Source organism: Natator depressus, chromosome 17 (assembly GCF_965152275.1).
Source record: "Natator depressus isolate rNatDep1 chromosome 17, rNatDep2.hap1, whole genome shotgun sequence".
In the NCBI taxonomy this organism is placed as follows: Eukaryota; Metazoa; Chordata; order Testudines; family Cheloniidae; genus Natator; species Natator depressus.
In genome coordinates, this window is record NC_134250.1 from 4,218,280 (window position 1) to 4,236,345 (window position 18,066).

An 18,066-nucleotide genomic window follows, 5' to 3' on the forward strand; every position below is an offset into this window, starting at 1 on the left:
GGCCTGCGGGGGCGCAGCGTACTTCCCCGGCCCCGGGCAGGCGGCGCCGCCCGCCGGGGCTCTGTGAACCCGGGCAGCGGAGCCCCGGGAGGGCAGAGAGGCAGCGCCCCGAGAATGGGCCCCACGGACTCCCTGCCCCCCCTCCAGCGAGACCCCCGCCCCCGGCTGTCACTGCACCCCGGCCCCAGAGAGACCCCCCGCCCCCCGGCTGTCACTGCACCCCGGCCCCAGAGAGACCCCCCCGTCCCCCGGCTGTCACTGCAGCCCAGCCCCAGAGAGACCCCTGCCCCCCGGCTGTCACTGCACCCCGGCCCCAGAGAGACCCCCGGCTGTCACTGCAGCCCAGCCCCAGAGAGACCCCCGCCCCCCGGCTGTCACTGCACCCCGGCCCCAGAGAGACCCCTGGCTGTCACTGCAGCCCAGCCCCAGAGAGACCCCCGCCCCCCGGCTGTCACTGCAGCCCAGCCCCAGAGAGACCCCCGGCTGTCACTGCACCCCGGCCCCAGAGAGACCCCCGGCTGTCACTGCAGCCCAGCCCCAGAGAGACCCCCGCCCCCCGGCTGTCACTGCAGCCCAGCCCCAGAGAGACCCCCCGCCCCCCGGCTGTCACTGCAGCCCAGCCCCAGAGAGACCCCCGTCCCCCGGCTGTCACTGCAGCCCAGCCCCAGAGAGACCCACGTTCCCCTGGCTGTCACTGCAGCCCAGCCCCAGAGAGACCCCTGCCCCCCGGCTGTCACTGCAGCCCAGCCCCAGAGAGACCCCCAGCTGTCACTGCACCCCAGCCCCAGAGAGACCCACGTCCCCCCGACTCTCAGTGCACCCCAACCCCAGAGAGACCCCTCAGCTCTAGAGAATGCCCTCCATCCACACTGACTGTTGCTGAACCCCAACTCCAGCGATGCCCCCAACCGCACTGAATCTCACTGCACCCCCCCAGGCTCCCCATCCCCCAAATTAAAAATTATTTTAATCATTTGTATGAGGCCCTGTTGCCTTGTTAAAAACTAACAGTAAATACGTATAACTAGAGTCATGAGATAAAAGTTGCAGAGCGATTATGTAGGTATAAAAATTGTGGGTTGTCTGTATCAAAGTGTATGAAAAACTACTTTGGCTGGGGATATGATAGCCCTCCCACTTTTTTCAGGCCATTTTAAGCTCTCTCAGGGCTTCTAAGGGCCTTGAATCCCACCTGTCCAGGCACATTGAGAAAAACCCTCTTCTCGGGGGTACTCAGCCCTGACCCTGGTCACATGTTACTCTTGAGGGGATTCTGTGCCAAAAAATAAAAAGTCCTTGCAAAAAATTTAAAAATTATGCACACCATATTTTAAAATTCTGCAAATGTTATTTGTCAATCAATAAATGTGGCTCCAGCATGGCAGTGGGGAGCACAGGCCACTGGATGCAGTGAGGTGGGAGTTCACCCTGAAGCTCCCACCTCCCCCAGTACAGGGACTCGGCAGTGAGGCTGCACCTGACACTGACACTGTGCAAGGGCTGGGCCTGCCCCATAAATGGTCTGGGGCCCTGCCCCTCTGTGCCAGGTGCGGTGGGGCAGGCTCAGCCTAGCAGGATCCAAGTATGGAGGGACTTAGTGGGGCGGGGGAGGATCCGGTTGTGGGGTGAGAGCTGTCTCTGTGGGGCAGTCAGTGCGGGCGGCTCAGTGGGAGATCTGGATGCACAGGGGCTCGTTGTGCGGTTCCGGGTGAGGGGCAATGGGACTCTGCAGGGGATCCAGGTCATGGTGGTTGGGGCTCAGTGGGGGTGGGGTGGGGGTCTGGGTGAGGGGGCTTGTTGGAGGGGTCCAGGGGTAGGGGGTAGTAGGGCTTGTCAGGGTGAGGGTTCAATGGGCCTGCTTAATGGGGGAGCCCCAGCTGCTGCCGAGGGGTCACTGCATGCCAGGCTCCCGCTTCCCCCTGCGATTCTCCCATCCCCTTTTCTTCTCCATCCCCCTTCCCTCACTCCCACCTTCCCCTCCCTCTTCCCTGCACCCCCTCAACCCCCCTTCCCTCGTTTCCCCCACGCCCCTTACCCAGCCCCACTGTGGGCACTCACTGTTTCACAGAAAACAGGAAGGTTCCCAGCACTAGGGCGACCAGACAGCAAGTGTTAAAAATGGGGATAGGGTTGGGGGGATAATAAGTGCCTATTTAAGACAAAGCCCTGAATATCAGGACAGTCCCCACAAAATCGGGACAGCTGGTCACCCTACCCAGCACACAGGAGGGGAGCCCGGCTGGCGCTAGGACCCAGGAGGCTGTGTTCAGCTGCAGAGCTAGTGGAGACCAAGATGCAGCCTCCTTCAGCTGGGCAGCTCTGTGCTTGCAGAAATAATTCTGTGTGCCCTCCCATGTCTCGCCTCTGTTTGGAGGGCAGCCCCCCTCCAAAACCTGCACACATGGTGTCCGTCCCCCCACGTGGCCTCCCTTTGCTTCCTTGACGTTTTGTGCAGGGAAACACAGGATTTCTGCTGGGGGCAGGGGGGTGGGGTGGGGTGGCGTTTTCTGGGGGCGCGCAGTCCCGCAGAATCTCCCCAGGAGTAACATGTGCATGGAGATCTCGGATATTAATCCAGCCCCAGGGAGAAGAAACACAGCCTGAGACCAGCCGCGTGGGAGGGGTGATAGATGATTTCATGGTAAATTAGAGGGAATCTTAGAAAACAACTGAAGGGACTTAACCATTCCAGTCTCTGGGGCTGGCGGGTTATGGCATGGTTAGAAGCAGGGTAACAGATTGGAGGCAAAAGGATGTGAATTGCTCTGTACAAACCAATCACTTCCCTGCACAGGCCAGGGGCCTCAGGTGCCTTACACAGAGCAGAGCCATGGGAATACCCCTTCTGCTGTATGTATCTATTAGGCAAATGGCCTAAAGAGACTGTAAACTCCTCAGCTTGTCTACACCAGTCTTTCCATCCTAAAAAAAATCCCACTGGTGCGGCTGCACAAATAACAGGTACGGTAGGAGCCGTAGTCAAGACAAGGCATTGCCCTTGGAACCGGCGCATCGTGTAACCCTGCTCAGAGCCAGGGTTGCCTCTTTTGATTGGATGTTTTCCTGGAGGTTTCGTCACATGACATAATCTCTTATTAAAGATTAATCTAACTACAGGACAATCCTGGAAGATTGGCAACCTTCCTTAAAGCAGATCTAGATGTCGTGGTATCGAAGAGGAGAGTGTAGAGGGAAGTGGCGGGAAATCTTGAGGGAAAGAAGCTAGTGGAGACATGACATTTCAAATCAGGGCTTGTGCCTGACTCTGGGTTTGTACCTGATCCTGATGGAACCTCGGGGAGCGATCCTAGTGTAAATAATGCATAATAATTAATAACCGTAAGCATAGGCGCCGACTTTCCAAAGTGCTGGGGGGTGCTCGGCCCCTGGCTCTGCCCCAGCCCTGCTCCCACTCTACCCCTTCCCCCAAGGCCCCGCCCTGCCCTGCCTCTTTCCAACCCCGCTCGACCCCCCTCCCTGCCTCTTCCCACCCCGTTCCGCCCCCTCCCCCGAGCGCACTGCATCCTCACTCCTCCCCTCTTCCCCCCCAGAGCCTCCCGCACACCACGAAACAGGGGATTGCGGAGGGCAGGAGGCATGGGGAGAGAGGGAGAGGTGTTGATTGGTGGGGCCTGCCGGCAGGCAGGAAACACTGGTGCGGGGGAGGTTCTGATGGGGGGTTGCCAGTGGATGTGCAGCACCCACCGTTTTTTCCCCGTGGGTGCTCCAGCCCCGGAGCATCCACGGAGTCGGCGCCTGTGACTGTAAGTGCTTTTAACCGAGTGTCTATAACCAAATCTATTTACAATGCATGGAAAAGGACACTTGGAAATAAGCCTTGGTTTTATTCCTAAGTGCTACCTTCTCATGCAGTCACTCTAACTCTGCGATGTCACCACTCTGGAATGTAAAGCCTAGCTAATGTTTCACTTCTCCCCTCAGTTACAAAATGATGTGTAGAAAAACTGAACAATGGCAGAAGGTGAGTCATAACTGGGGCCCTACCAAATTCACAGCCATGAAAAACACGTCACCGACCGTGAAATCTGGTTTCCTCCCATGAATTATAGTACAGGGTAAAAGCATACAAAAGACCAGATTTCACAGGGGAGACCAGCATTAATCGAATTGGGGGCCCTGACCCAAAAGGGAGTTGCAGGGGGGGGTCACAAGATTATTTTAGGGGGGTTGCAGTATTGCCACTCTTACTTCTGCACTGCACTCTGAAGGCAGCACCTGACCAGCAGCAGCGCAGAAGTAAGGGTGTCAATACCATACCATGCCACCCTTACTTCTGCCCTGCTGCTGGCAGAGGCTCTGCCTTCAGAGCTGGGCTCCCAGCCAGCAGCCGCCGCTCTCCAGCTGCCCAGCTCTGAAGGCAGCGCCGACAGCAGCTGCGCAAAAGCAAGGGTAGCAGTACCGCAACCCCCTCCCTCCCCCAAATAACCTTGCAACCCCCCCCCAACTCCTTTTTGGGTCAGGACCCCCTACAATTACAAGAAGTGAAATTTCAGATTTAAGTAGCTTTAAGTAGATTTAAAATCCTATGGCTGTGAAATTGATCAATATGGACCATGAATTTGGCAGGGCCCTAGTCATAACCGTGTGATTAGTTTACCTACCATGATGAAACCTTAGGCACATATGGCACGGGAGGGCCTGATTCTGGGGTGCGCTGAGTGCCCTGACTTCAGTGGTAGTGGAGGGGACTCAGCACTTGAAAATTGTGGTTAAATTGGTTATTTATTATTTGTATTACCTAGAGGCCCTAGTCACGGAGCAGGACCCCATTGTGCAAGGCACTGTACAAACACAGAACAAAAAGATGGTTCTTCGTGGTGTACTCCAGAGGGTTTTCTTTTCCAATCCCCCAAACTCTTTTGTTAGGCTCCAAAAGAGGGGGAAAGAATAATGAGCTGTTGTTTAAAAATATAGGGCACAGTCCTGTTCCCACTAAATCCATGGGAGCTTTGCCATTGGCTTAAACAGAAACAAGCTTGGGCCTGTATTTAGCACTGTACTTTACACAGTAAGTGACAATTTTCCCTTCCTTAAGGGAGCTGCAGATGCTTGTCACCTGTCAGGGCTGGCCCCGCATAGGTGGGGGAATGACCTTGACAAGGAGCAAAGACAGGACAACATTTTCAAATGCCTGGATCTATGTCAGGCTCCTAAATTAATATTTAGGCAGATGAGTAAAGGCTGATTCAGCTCCCTCTGAGGTCAATTGCAGATACAGTTGCTCACCACCTTTGAAAATCAGGCTAAAAAGGGAATTAGGTGTCTAACTGTTAAGTACCCAGGCATGAAAATCTTCGCCATAGCCTATTAAGGAGGGCAATGGACTGAAGAGACAGAAGAGACACACGTCATCCCAGTCTTTTGATAGAAAGGAAAAACCCAGCATGTTTTATTGAGGGTCTGCCTCATCACCCCCAAGTTAAGATAGAGCCCAGGGAGTGAGTCTTTGTAAATTTCAATCTGCTCCCTGCTCAGAAAAACGACTGGCAGAGGAGGACAGTTTGATGTGCATACAGGAACTTTAAGAAACTCAATACTCGGGACTGTTGGCTGGTGTCAAGGATGTGGAAGTTACCTGTAACCACCTATTAATATTCCATCTGCTAGTTTGATTGTTGTTATGTTCTTGGCTAGCTATCCGATAACCAAGGGTTAGTTCCAGCAGAAGCTGTCTTGCATGTGCACAGGAAGGGAGACCATAAATTTCAGATAACACCACTGGCAATAGTAATACAGGTGTCACTCCCTTTACCTTTGACCATGTTGAGTTCTCCACCCCTGGCTGGGCACGGGGTGGTGGTGGGGGAGGCGATCCCAGTGGGAATACTGGAACAAAAATATTGGAGTGGGTAAAACTCTGAGCTCTGAGGAGACAGTCACAGGGACAGACTGTTCCCCAACCCCGCAGTGTGTTCCTGGGATAAGGTAGGTCTACCTAAACTTTAGGTGAGACAGATGTGTGTAGACTGTTCACTGTGTTGAAAACCCTCCTCTTGTTATGCTTTGTGCCTACAGTTGAGATTTAACAATGCTTTGATTTTGGAAAGGCTGTTTTATGTCCCTGTATTCACACACTGGTCACAGCCCTGAAAGGAATCCTTGCGGGGCAGCTGAATCCACTAATCACGGTTGGTAAACAGAGTCCCGATCTGAGGAGTGGAGGAAGAATCACAGGCTCCTGCCCCAGAGAGGTAAAAGCTTGTGGGGGAATGACCAATGTCACCTGGAGGGGTTGCACTCAGAGACTGTGAGGGCTGAAACGTGCTGCTAGGCCTGAATTGTGACCACAGGTTGCTAGGTGAGTAATGATTTTATCTCTGTTGCAACACCAGTTAGGGGAAAAGAAGTGGTGGGTCACATTATCCCACAGTGTAACATCATTGTCTTCAGTAGCTTTACACCTGCAGACTGCAGTGAATTTGGCCAGTATTTTTTAGCCTGTTGTTTTGATGTATCCCTATTGAAAAGAAGTAATGTGTGACTAGCTGTAAGCCAACTGGAGCATGCAGATGCTCTGCCCTGTTAGCGCTGATTTCAGCATCTGGGGCCCAGTTCTGTTCTTGGTTATGCTGTCATAAATCCAGAATAATGGCATTGAAATCAATGTGGTTACTCCCTTTTATACCATTGTGAGAAAGCAGAACTTATCCCTTTGTCTGCAGACTTGGTATGTGACGACTTTTCAAGGCTTCTCCCCTAGTCGCACACACATCCGTATTCTGAACTGCAGCCAAGATCCAGTTATAAAAATAAAAACCACAAATGCACCATGTCTGGAACCCTTAAGATTAAGAGCTACCAAATGAGAGAAGTGTCAGAATACAATAGGCTTATGTCAAAGGCTTAACTGTTTGAAGAGTGTCCCTTTTTTGGAAGAGGCCCTGTTGCTGTCTGATGTCCAGATGCCATGGAAAATCCACTCCCCTTTATGGTGGGCTTTTGCAGTTCTGAGCTGGGGGTAACACAAAATTAAAAACTAAAGAGTCTTTTGGAATCAAATTTGTTTTTATTTAAGCAACAAAGAGTCGCATGATCAGAGGTGTTAGTTGTCAGCGGGTGCAGCAAATCCACAGATGTATGGCTTGTCTATACAGGGAAATTGACCCGAATAGTTACGGCAGAATAATCTATTCCTCAATTGCGATTCCAGAATAGCTTCCTGTGTGGACACTCTGTTCTGGAATAAAAGTCACTTTAATCGGAATAATGAGGGCACATTATTCCAAAACAAAATGATTTTTACTGCAGAATAGCTTCTTTCACAACGGCTGTTCCGTGTATTTCCCCATGTATACAAACCCGTAGGCTCATCCTGCAGGTTGTGCTGTTCCTCAGAACCTTCGCTTTTAACTGCTTCACTGCTGCCTCCTGTTCCCGGGGTCTTGAGCAAAAACACCTCCAGCAATATTGCAAGCAAGTTGCCTTTGAAATGCTGGATGCTGATGCAGCCGTCACATAGAAGTTGGAGCAGGGACTAACAGCTGCCCAGCTGCAAGAAAAAAATCGAAACCTACTTGCAACCTACCAGCTCACCCACACGGGATGGAGACAACCTCTGATTGTTACCTGCTCATTCTCCAAAAGGTTCTCGTCACCAGTGAAGATGTACCCTGGAGGTAAAAATAGATGGATAGGGAGAAAAATGTGAACCGCAAAATAAGGACATCTGGAAGAAAGGGTTTCAGAGGACCTAATAATGGAGACACAAAGGATGAAAAATAGTTTGAGGGAAAACAACACAGAAAAAGCATGGAAAACAAGATGCAGCAGGATATGGGAGGAAAAGTAGGAAATAGGAAGACTAAAGGAAAAGGAGGGAAAAGAACATTGGGTTTGATATTCAAAACGGCAGAAGCTTAGGGCCAATTTCTCACCTAACGTGCACCTGCAGTCCCTGTGAATTGCTCATGATATTGAACACCTACTTGCTCTAATATCCATTTATGCATTTTGTATGAAAATTAGGCTGGTATTTGCATACACATTTTCTCCACATGATCCTGGACTTCTGCCATTTTGAAAATCAGGTCCAGCAAGGTGTTTTTCTTTTCTTTAAGTTCCATGGTAAATTCTCTTATGCATCTGCTTTTAATCTATGGCATGGTGATTTAGACACTGCTACCTAAAAAAAACCCCAAAACAAACAACCTGAACATTTACTGGCCCCCTTTTGAGGCCATTGATCCCCCTCAATTTCATTTGGATAAATTGACAGGCATAAATCTTTGTTTCACTTTCTCCAGATCCTGATCTCCCAAAGGGTTGGAGTTGCTTGGATCTGGGATTTTGGTTTGGATCCTTCTGTGATAGTAAGATACTCATACTGTCATTTACAAATATTTACATATTAATAAGATCTGTGTTTAATTTCTTAACATTACCTTCCTACTGACCTCTCCTCCTACTCAGCCACCAACAGATCCCCTTTGCCCCTCTCTGCTTATTTCTCTGTGGCTATTCCTTCCTGTCCTAGCTCTTCACAACCCCAACTTCCCTTTTCAGGCAGCTCGTCTCTTCACAAATGGAATGGCCAGACCTGAGCCGAAGCCTGTGCAGTCTCTAGGCACAAGTGAGAGAGTTAAGGAGGCACTGAGTTTTGCCAGCTCAACTCAGAAATGTTTGGTTATTGGCATTGCATTTCAGGTTGGCTTAATGCTTGGGCTTGTAAACTCAAATTCATTGCTGCTTGTAGCCACTAGATGTCACTAGAGCCTCACTAACTGTCCTGCTAACTTTTTTTGTTTTTTACTGTATCACTTCTGCCATAGCACCATCTACACACAAATTCACATTTGTGTCTGAAATTGTTGTACCGTCGCTAATTACAGGTAACACTCCAGGTTACTAAAAGTTAGGGATAAACAAATTTTCCCTCTCTTTTTCCAGTTTGTTCCCTTTTTTTGTTTTTGACAGCACTTTTTGTATAGTCCGTTTATGGTTGTCTCCCTTGTACGCTCGGTTAAAGAGTCAATTTCCTGCGGGCTGAAACGACCTGTTATGATTAGACCTGTTGTGAACGTCCAGAGGCGTGCAGATCAACATTTACAAATATTTTTTAAAGAAAAATTCAGGACCTACTATTTAAAGTCGGCTGGAATTTTTACAAAATAATTTGGAAACCTCAGGTTGGCCACATCCCTTTAAAGACAGGAAATAAGTGTATTAGAAGCATTTGGCTGGCTCCCTGTTTCTTCTCTCCCTCTCTGTCATGCTGGTTTAGTAACATATGTTCCGGTCCTGCAATGAGCTCTGTATGGCGACAGGGTCCATTCATGTTGCAGAATCAGGGCCTTATGCATTCGCATAATTTCACTCATGTGAGTAGAGTTATCTTTTTGATTAACTTTTCTCATTCTAAAAGCAAAAAAGCAGAAACAGCTGTTCATTCATTCTGTATTTCTTGCAGAGCATCATAATTTCACTTTCTGAATAATTTACTGTGACTGAGAGAAAAAAATATGATTGTTCTTACAACGCTTATATCGGACTGCAGATTTGTCTGTGAATCAGGACTGTGCATTAAAAAACATGTTCCCAGCTTTGAAGAGCCTGGCTAGCTAAATAAGGCAGGACAAACAAAAATGAGACAAAACACATCTCGCTTTGAACCATCTCTGGGAAGCAGGTCTTGGCAGAGGAAAAGAGAGATTGTAATGCTGTAAGAATAGTAATGATAATTAATAATAATGTTATTTATAAAATATCCCCAGAGGTGCTCTGGATGCTGCACAACAATTTTAAATACAATAAAAAACAACAACACTATAAATCCAGATGAAAACACAAATGAAACGTCATTAAATTAAGGGTGTCCTTTACAGCAGCTGGCAGAATTTAAAACTGGTTTCAGGTGCTTTTTACAAATGGAAAGGGATGTGCTGTATAATATACACCTACATCTGAGTTTGCATAGCTACGTATATCTCTATATCTCCTTGTGTGTCCAGAGAAAGATACTAATACACAGAAATTATATGTATAGGCCACCATTTTCAGATTTGGGATTGGGAGCTTAAAACTAGGCACCAAAAGCCATATTTTGGACCCAATCCTGTAAATACTGACACAATTGTTTAAATGTACTTGTGCGAGTAATCCCATTTCACTTAATTTATCTATTGTCATGCTTAGATGTTTTGCTGGTGGGACCAGAGTGCTCAGCACCTTGCAGTAGGAAACCCTGGGAGCAGAATAAGACAAATCATGTTATTATTTCTTGACCTATATTTCTAGTTAGTACTTTGGGGAAGATTCTTCCCTGGTGCAATATGTCATAGCACTGTTTAAGTCAATTTTCACCAGTCCTGCAATGAGCTCTGTGCACATCCAGGGATCTGACTACAAGGATCAGGCCTTGGATTACTAAAAGAGAAGTAATTTTTCAAGCCCAGTTTGGATGTCATTGTTTATCCTTTGTTTCCATTTCGCAAGTCTGGCAGATGGACAATATAATTCATTTATGTTAGTTTCACTTGTAGAGTCTTAGTACAACAGTAACAGCCGTGTTAGTCTGTATTCGCAAAAAGAAAAGGAGTACTTGTGGCACCTTAGAGACTAACACATTTATTTGAGCATAAGCTTTCGTGAGCTACAGAAAGCTCATGCTCAAATAAATTGGTTAGTCTCTAAGGTGCCACAAGTACTCCTTTTCTTTTTGCGAATACAGACTAACACGGCTGTTACTCTGAAACTTAGTACAACAGTGTTTGTTTTTGAAACACTGCAAGAGAGAAATATTTCTTTAAAAATAAAATGTTTTCATTGGAGTTTATATAGAAATGATGGAAACATTTCCTATTACTGTTAGGCCTTGTGAAAGCTTGATAACACACAATTTAAGTTTGGGGCCAAACTGAAGCTGACTGTCTCTGGAATAACAATACAGGATGGGGAACCTGGCTGAGTTAACTTGCAGGTAATTTACATGTGTATTCATGAGAGTTTGCAGAGTTGTTTGGCTCTTTCCTGCCTAAAATTTATACATGTAAAAATCTAAATTACTTAGGCGGGGCCCTGATCCTGCAAACACATATGTATGTACTTAATTTTACCAGTGCGAGTAGTTTCAGTGGGATTGCTAACTGTAGTGAAGTTAAGCACATGCCCAAGTGTCTTTAGGATCAGGGTCCTAAACTTAACCATCTTCCAACAGGGCTGGCAGGATCCCCGGGGGGGGGGGTGTGTGTGTGTGAGTGCATTTGCTCTCCATCTGCAGGATCCAGGGAGTAGGTTTGGGAGGGGGTGCCAGGTGGTTGACAGGATCCCAGGGGGTGGGTGGGTTTGCACTCCAGCTGCAGGATCAGGGAGTGGGCTTGGGGGGGCTGCGGCTGGCAGGATCCTGGGGGGTGGGTGCGTTTGCTCTCCAGCTGCAGGAGCAGGGGGTAGGTCGGGGGGGGAGGCTGCGCTTGGCGGGATCCTGGGGGGTGGGTGCGTTTGCTTTCCAGCTGCAGGATCAGGGGGTAGGTCGGGGGGGGAGGCTGCGCTTGGCGGGATCCTGGGGGGTGGGTGCGTTTGCTCTCCAGCTGCAGGATCGGGGGTAGGTCGGGGGGGGGCTGCGGCTGGCGGGAGCCTGGGGGGTGGGTGCGTTTGCTCTCCAGCTGCAGGATCGGGGGTAGGTCGGGGGGGGGCTGCGGCTGGCGGGGTCCTGGGGGGTGGGTGCGTTTGCTCTCCAGCTGCAGGATCGGGGGTAGGTCGGGGGGGGGCTGCGGCTGGCGGGGTCCTGGGGGGTGGGTGCGTTTGCTCTCCAGCTGCAGGAGCAGGGGGTAGGTCGGGGGGGGGGGGGAGGCTGCGCCTGGCTGGATCCTGGGGGCTGGGTACGTTTGCTCTCCAGCTGCAGGATCAGGGATAGGTCGCGGGGGGCTGCGGCTGGCGGGAGCCTGGGGGGTGGGTGCGTTTGCTCTCCAGCTGCAGGATCGGGGTGGGGGATTTGGGGGCCGTGACCGGCAGGCTCCGGGGGCGGGCGGCCAGCGGCCCCTCCAGGCCCCGGGGGCCGCAGTCTCGGCCGTCCCGCGGCGGCGGGCAGTGCTGCGCGGCAGCGCCCCCTGGCGGGCAGGCCGGGCGCAGAGCAGGGCTCGGCTCTGCCGGCGCTGGCTGCGGCTCGCTCGGGGCTGGCGGAGCGGAGGCGGCCGGCGGCGCGGGGGGCATGGCGGGCGCGCTGGCGGAGGTGCTGGGCGAGGTGCTGGTGGCCCCGGACGGGGAGGAGGTGGCGGTAGCGGCCCTGGCCGCCCGCGGGGTCTCGCTGGTCGGGCTCTACTTCGGCTGCAGCCTGAGCGGCCCCTGCGCGCAGGTCGGCGCCAGCCTGGCCGCCTTCTACGGGCGCTTCAGGGGGGAGGCGGCCGGGGCCGGGGCGCAGCGGCTCGAGATCGTCTTCGTGTCGGCGGAGCAGGAGCAGCAGCAGTGGCAGGAGGCCGTGCGGGCCATGCCCTGGCTGGCGCTGCCGTTCGCCGACAAGCGCCGCAAGGTGAGAGCGCCCGGGCGAGCCGGACCGGGCACCGGCCGGGCCTGGGGGGGGGCTGAGGCGAGGGGGGGACCGGGCACCGGCCGGGTGGGCGGGCACTGGGGGGGACTCTGGGGCCCGGGCACCGGCCGGGTCGGGGACGGACTGTGGGGGGAGGGGGGGCCCGGGCACCGGCCGGGCCGGGGGGGGGGGCTGAGGCGGGGGGGGCTGAGGCGAGGGGGGGACCGGGCACCGGCCGGGCGGGCACTGGGGGGGACTCTGGGGCCCGGGCACCGGCCGGGTGGGGGGGGGACGGACTCTGGGGGGAGGGGGGGGCCCGGGCACAGGCCGGGCGGGGGGGGGCGGGCACCGGCCGGGCGGGGAGGGGGGGGGGCGGACTCTGGGGTGGGGGGGGCCTGGGCATCGGCCGGGCGGGGGGGGGCTGAGGCTAGGGGGGACCGGGTGGGGGGCCGTGAGGGGACACCGAGCACCGGCCGGGGGGGGGCGCAGAGGCCCACGGACCCCGAGGAAGAAGGGGGGAGAGGGGCGGCGGCCGCCAGGGGAAGGGGGCTGGGGCGAGGGGAGTCGGGGCCGGCGCCGCCTGTCGGGGAGCAGCCCCGGGGGAGCGAGCAGCCTGCTCCCAGCGGGGGCTGCGGCCCGAGCTCTGTCGGGAGCCCGGTCTCCGTGGGTCTCTTGTGCTGCCCTGAGGGGACTCCTGCGGCCCCGCCTCCTGCCCCCTGGCTCGGCAGCAGCCGCTCTTTGGGGTCCCCGTTTTGCGGAGCCGGCCGGCCCCCGCAGCTGGGGACCCCGCAGCAGAGCCCTGTCCAGGTGGGGCTGCAGCATCCTGCGAGCAGGTGCCCTGTCCTGGTCCCCCTCTCCGGGGTGCAGTCCGGGCAACCCCCTGCATGGGAGCTGAGAGCCGGCCCTGGGCCCTGGCATGCCCGGGGGTGCAGCTGGCTCTGGGGGAGAAAAGAAGTCTCTGCCCTTCCTGGTTCACTTCAGACGTGGATGGGCCGCTTGGGGGGAACTGCTGTGGGGCTGGGCACTTGTACCAAAAGCCCCCCTAGTTTTGGCTGCATCTGCTTTAGGGTCAGTTGCAAATGTGACACCACCATAATGGTCTATGGGAGTTGCCTGCTTTAAGCTTCACCTCTGCCTGTGTGGGCTTTCAGGAAGGGAGGAAGGGATCCCTTCTTTGTTTCCCTTTGTACACAGATGTGGCAGGAAGAGGGTAGGGTGATGGAGTGATTTCAGTGCCACGGAGGTGACCCACGCACTGCCGCATCCCTCAAAAGCCCCTCTTGTTAGAGGAAAATGGAACTCGCATATAAAACCACAGTTAATGTTTTCACAAAAAGAAAAGGAGGACTTGTGGCACCTTAGAGACTAACAAATTTATTTGAGCATGAGCTTTTGTGAGCTACAGCTCACTTCATCGAATGCATTCAGTGGATGCATTCAGTTTTGCATCCCTACCGTCTTAATGCTGGAAAATCACTGTGCTGTAAAATATAGCATACGATTTCAGTACGGTCAGTAGAACATCCCACAGCATTTAGTGGGCGAGAAACACATCTGAAGTGTAAAATAGCATTTACTAAACTCCCAGTTTGTAGGGTTTGAATTTGTGGCTGCAGACAAATTGTCCTAAACGTTTAGTCAGTAAAACTGGTTGACACGCTCATAGTCGTGACCCTAGAGTAATCATCTGAATGACAGGTTTCAGAGTAACAGCTGTGTTAGTCTGTATTCGCAAAAAGAAAAGGAGTACTTGTGGCACCTTAGAGACTAACCAATTTATTTGAGCATAAGCTTTCGTGAGCTACATCGGTGCATCCGATGAAGTGAGCTGTAGCTCACGAAAGCATATGCTCAAATAAATTGGTTAGTCTCTAAGGTGCCACAAGTACTCCTTTTCTCATCTGAATGAGTTATTTGTAAGGTTAGACAATACTTAAAATTGCCCATCACTTTGGCACAGGGTTGCTCTTCAGACTCTGGGCTTGTCGATACACAGTCATACCAGTTTAAGATATGATTTCAGACTAGCTAAACTGATGCCAGAGGCTATGTGGATACTCTTGGTTTAGTTTAAACCAGACTTATTTTGCCTTAGCTGAAGTGGATTAGAAACTGGTCTCAGCTAACCTGAGATAAGAATGTCCACACGAGATTGCACTGGTTTAACTAAATTGGTGCATGTTTGTGTGTAGAGAAGGCCTTGGATAAGTCATTGATATGTGGGAATTACTAATTATGTGTATAATATTTCACAGTTTCAAAGTACTGGTGGTGGTTGGTTTGTGATGGCTTTTATGATCCTTCTAGAAGAAATAAGTCAAGATTAGATGGTGTTCATAAAAGGAATGTTATGTTTTTTAATACCAAGGCCTGCTGCTGATTTTGCTGTGTTTAAATCAGATGTCAATTTATAAGCCATATCTAGGAGGAATGTGTAAATAGCGTTTTATCAAATTGCATAAATGTGAAAAAATAAAATCCACTGCCCTTCATTAGGGGAGTGGGACAGAATCTTTGCTTGCACAGAATTGAGGCTGTTTATGTTTTTCATATATAAGCAAAAAGTAAACTTTTTGTTGTGTGGGAAGGGGAAAGGGTAGGAATTATGATATGGGTGTTTGCAGTTAGAAAAGTCATATAAAAATGGTATTTTCTTGATAAACATCTTAGTTCCTGGGTGTGTTTGACAGTGAAGTGAACAGATACAATTTAGTGTTAAAAATCCAGGCCCCAGACCTGGAATTTGAGGCACATGGGCAAACAGTGTTACCTATGTGGGGTAAATTGACTTCACTGGGGTTCTGTGCAGGTTTAAGGGATCCGATTGCAGGACGGGGCCCTTGGTTATTGTTAGCTTTACAAAGCCAATTCAGCTCCAGGGATGTGAGCGGGATTCTATCCTGAATTATGAATCATCAACGAAAACATCAGCTGGATTCAAATGATGATATTCATTACCACTGTTTATTTAAGTGCGGATGAAATACTTGATGCTGTACAAGATGCAGACAGTCCCTATCCCGAGCAGTTTAATCTAAAAGACAGACAAAGATCAGAAAATAAGACACTGACAAACCCAGAGGCTGGAGTTTGTGAGAGGCAGAATGGCCAAGACTGGATTTGAAGATTCCGGTTTGAGTATGCAGCACTGTCAGATAAGAAAATTTGCTCTTTACAAAGCTAAAAATATTATGCTCTGAAATTCATTGAGAGCGAATGAATAAGGAGCCCTGCAATATCATTTTTAGGCATCTTTTTAGACTATAACTACACCTGAGTATCTGAAAGTGATGGTTATTTCTGTGCCCTGTGATGAGAGGCTCCTCTACACCAGTGGTTGTGTACTCTTTACAGAAGAAAATAATAAGTTTGTGCACTTTGGAATGGGAGCGGGTTCCCAATTGAAGATTTCCATCTGGGCTTTGATTAAAATTCTTACCTATAAATTCCAGATTAGATTGGATGCCTTGCAGCTCAGACCAGATTTCAAATCTCTTAAAGGTGTTTGGCTCCAGGGTTGAAGTTCAGTGTTTGGATTCAGGAGCCCTCTGTCACCATGCACCTGGGACTAAACAGTCTTCTCCTATCTCCGCTAAGGGTCTCTGAATTCCACGCTGTCTGGAGTCTTCTCTATTCTTTAGGTGAAAGTTTCATTGTAAAGAGAAAGTCCAGTGGAATCTGGGTTGCAAGTCTGATGCCCTCTTCCCAGATATAATTTTATGCGTGTTGGGACCTAGAATTCTGGTTTGTGCTCATCTGCTGTCGAACTTGTCACTAAGGTCCTGATCCAGCAAATGGATAGACAACAGGCTTAACTTGATGACCTGAGTAGTCCCATTGAAGTCCCCAGTTCTTGTACGTCGAAGTCAGGGGAACTACCTGTGCTTAAAGCTAAGCCTGTGTGTGTGCGCGCGCGTGCAGGATCAGGGCCTTCTTTAACAAGATGGAGTGGGAGGGCAACTTCATCCTTTAGAGAAATTGAAGTTCCAATTCCCATTCCAATTTTTGAAAAGTTTTCTCTAGCATCAGCTTTTCCAGGCAGTTTGCAGCTCCTCTTCCTATTGGTGCATGAGAGGAAGATGGTTCCAATTAGTAGCTGGCATTTCCCTACAGAAAACAGAATTTTTAGCTGGTGGGAATTACATCTGGCATATTTTCTTTAAAAAAAAAAAAAAATCCCCTTTTTAATATATTTAGGTTTTGGGGGAGCTGTAAAAGTGGGAGGTGGCATTGACTTGACCTCCCATCTCTTAGATTGTGAGAAAACATTAAATAAAAAGATTATGGATATGAAAATTTTACCCCAAGAATCCCTGAGCTATTCTGGCTTGTCTTTGTGTGGCATGTAAAGTAATTGAAGCTTGTGCTGTATATTTTCAAAACTAAACAGATGTGATGTAGCGTTGGAGAAAGTTTAAGCTATGGCTAACGGAGAATGTACTTGTAAGTTATAAGGGCAATTATGACAGGATATAAAATTTCTAAACAGCAGATTTATAACCTCTAGTTCAGATGGTTAGAAGTTTCCTGGTCTAATTGGTGGGTTTTTAAATAGTAGGTTTAATGATGTGACTCATCCAGAAAAGTACAAACTTTCTGTTTTTCTCATAAGTATCATTTATTACAAGGGCCCGATTCTACACCAGTGGGAGCTGAGGGCACTTAACATGTGTTCAGCACCTTGCAGGCCCTAATTTTGTTAGAAAATGTATAGTACCGTAACATCTGGAAGCCCCAAATGAGATAAGGGCCCATTGTGCTAGAGGCTGTACGAACATGCAGAACAAGACAGCTGTATAGGCTTGGCAGACAAAGATAATTTTACAAATGTGGAATGGAGGCACAGAGAGATTGTGACTTGATGAAGGTCATACAAGTATGTGTGGCAGAACTGGGAATTGAACCTGGACCCTCTGAGTCACAGTCTGGTGCCTTAGACCTGAGTCTGTCCTCTTCATGGGTAGTTGACTCAACTGCCAGGGTTGTAAGGTCTTTGGGGCAGAGACTATGTCTTGTTCTATAAAGCCTGTAACACAGCTTCAGCTGCTCACAAATAATAATAATAGAAAATCTAGGGTCCTGGTTTCGTGTTCATTAGAGAGATTCCCTGGGGTCTTTTCTGAATGCCCAGGGTGGACTCATTATACCAGTACTAGTATTGCTACAGAGATGGGTGCCATGTACATGTGCATAGTAATTAGCATTACATTTTGATCATTGCTCAGTGGGAGAAGAAAATAGTCGTGGTAAAAGAGGTTTTTTAAAACATTTCAAAAGATCAGTGCCAAGTTCCATCTTACTCTTACATTTAAATGAGATCAGGATCAAGTTTGGTATGTGTACTGAACATGATGTGTTCATCAGCACTATCCATGTTGACTATTAACCAACAGTGTTAGACCTATATATGTATGGAATTAGAATGTGCTTGCTGGAAGAATCTTGTGCCTTGTAGTGAGCTTGGCAGAGATACAGAAGATGCCAAATTTTCTTTTTAAAGTTGTTGTTGGAAGGAAAATGCTGAAGGGGTTTTGTGGGGTTTTGTTTTTTGGATTTTAAGTACAAAAGAAACACAAAAACATGAAGGG

The 18,066-nt window shown here is 49.9% G+C and overlaps 1 protein-coding gene across 1 annotated transcript in view; it reads left to right on the forward strand.

Moving 5' to 3' along the window:
* The first annotated feature begins 12,163 nt into the window (after positions 1–12,163).
* Positions 12,164–18,066, forward strand: part of NXN (nucleoredoxin) — a 100,828-nt gene continuing 94,925 nt past the window's right edge. The window contains exon 1 of the mRNA XM_074974982.1: positions 12,164–12,481. Coding sequence (XP_074831083.1) covers positions 12,164–12,481 — 318 coding nt within the window. The remainder of the gene's footprint in view (positions 12,482–18,066) is intronic.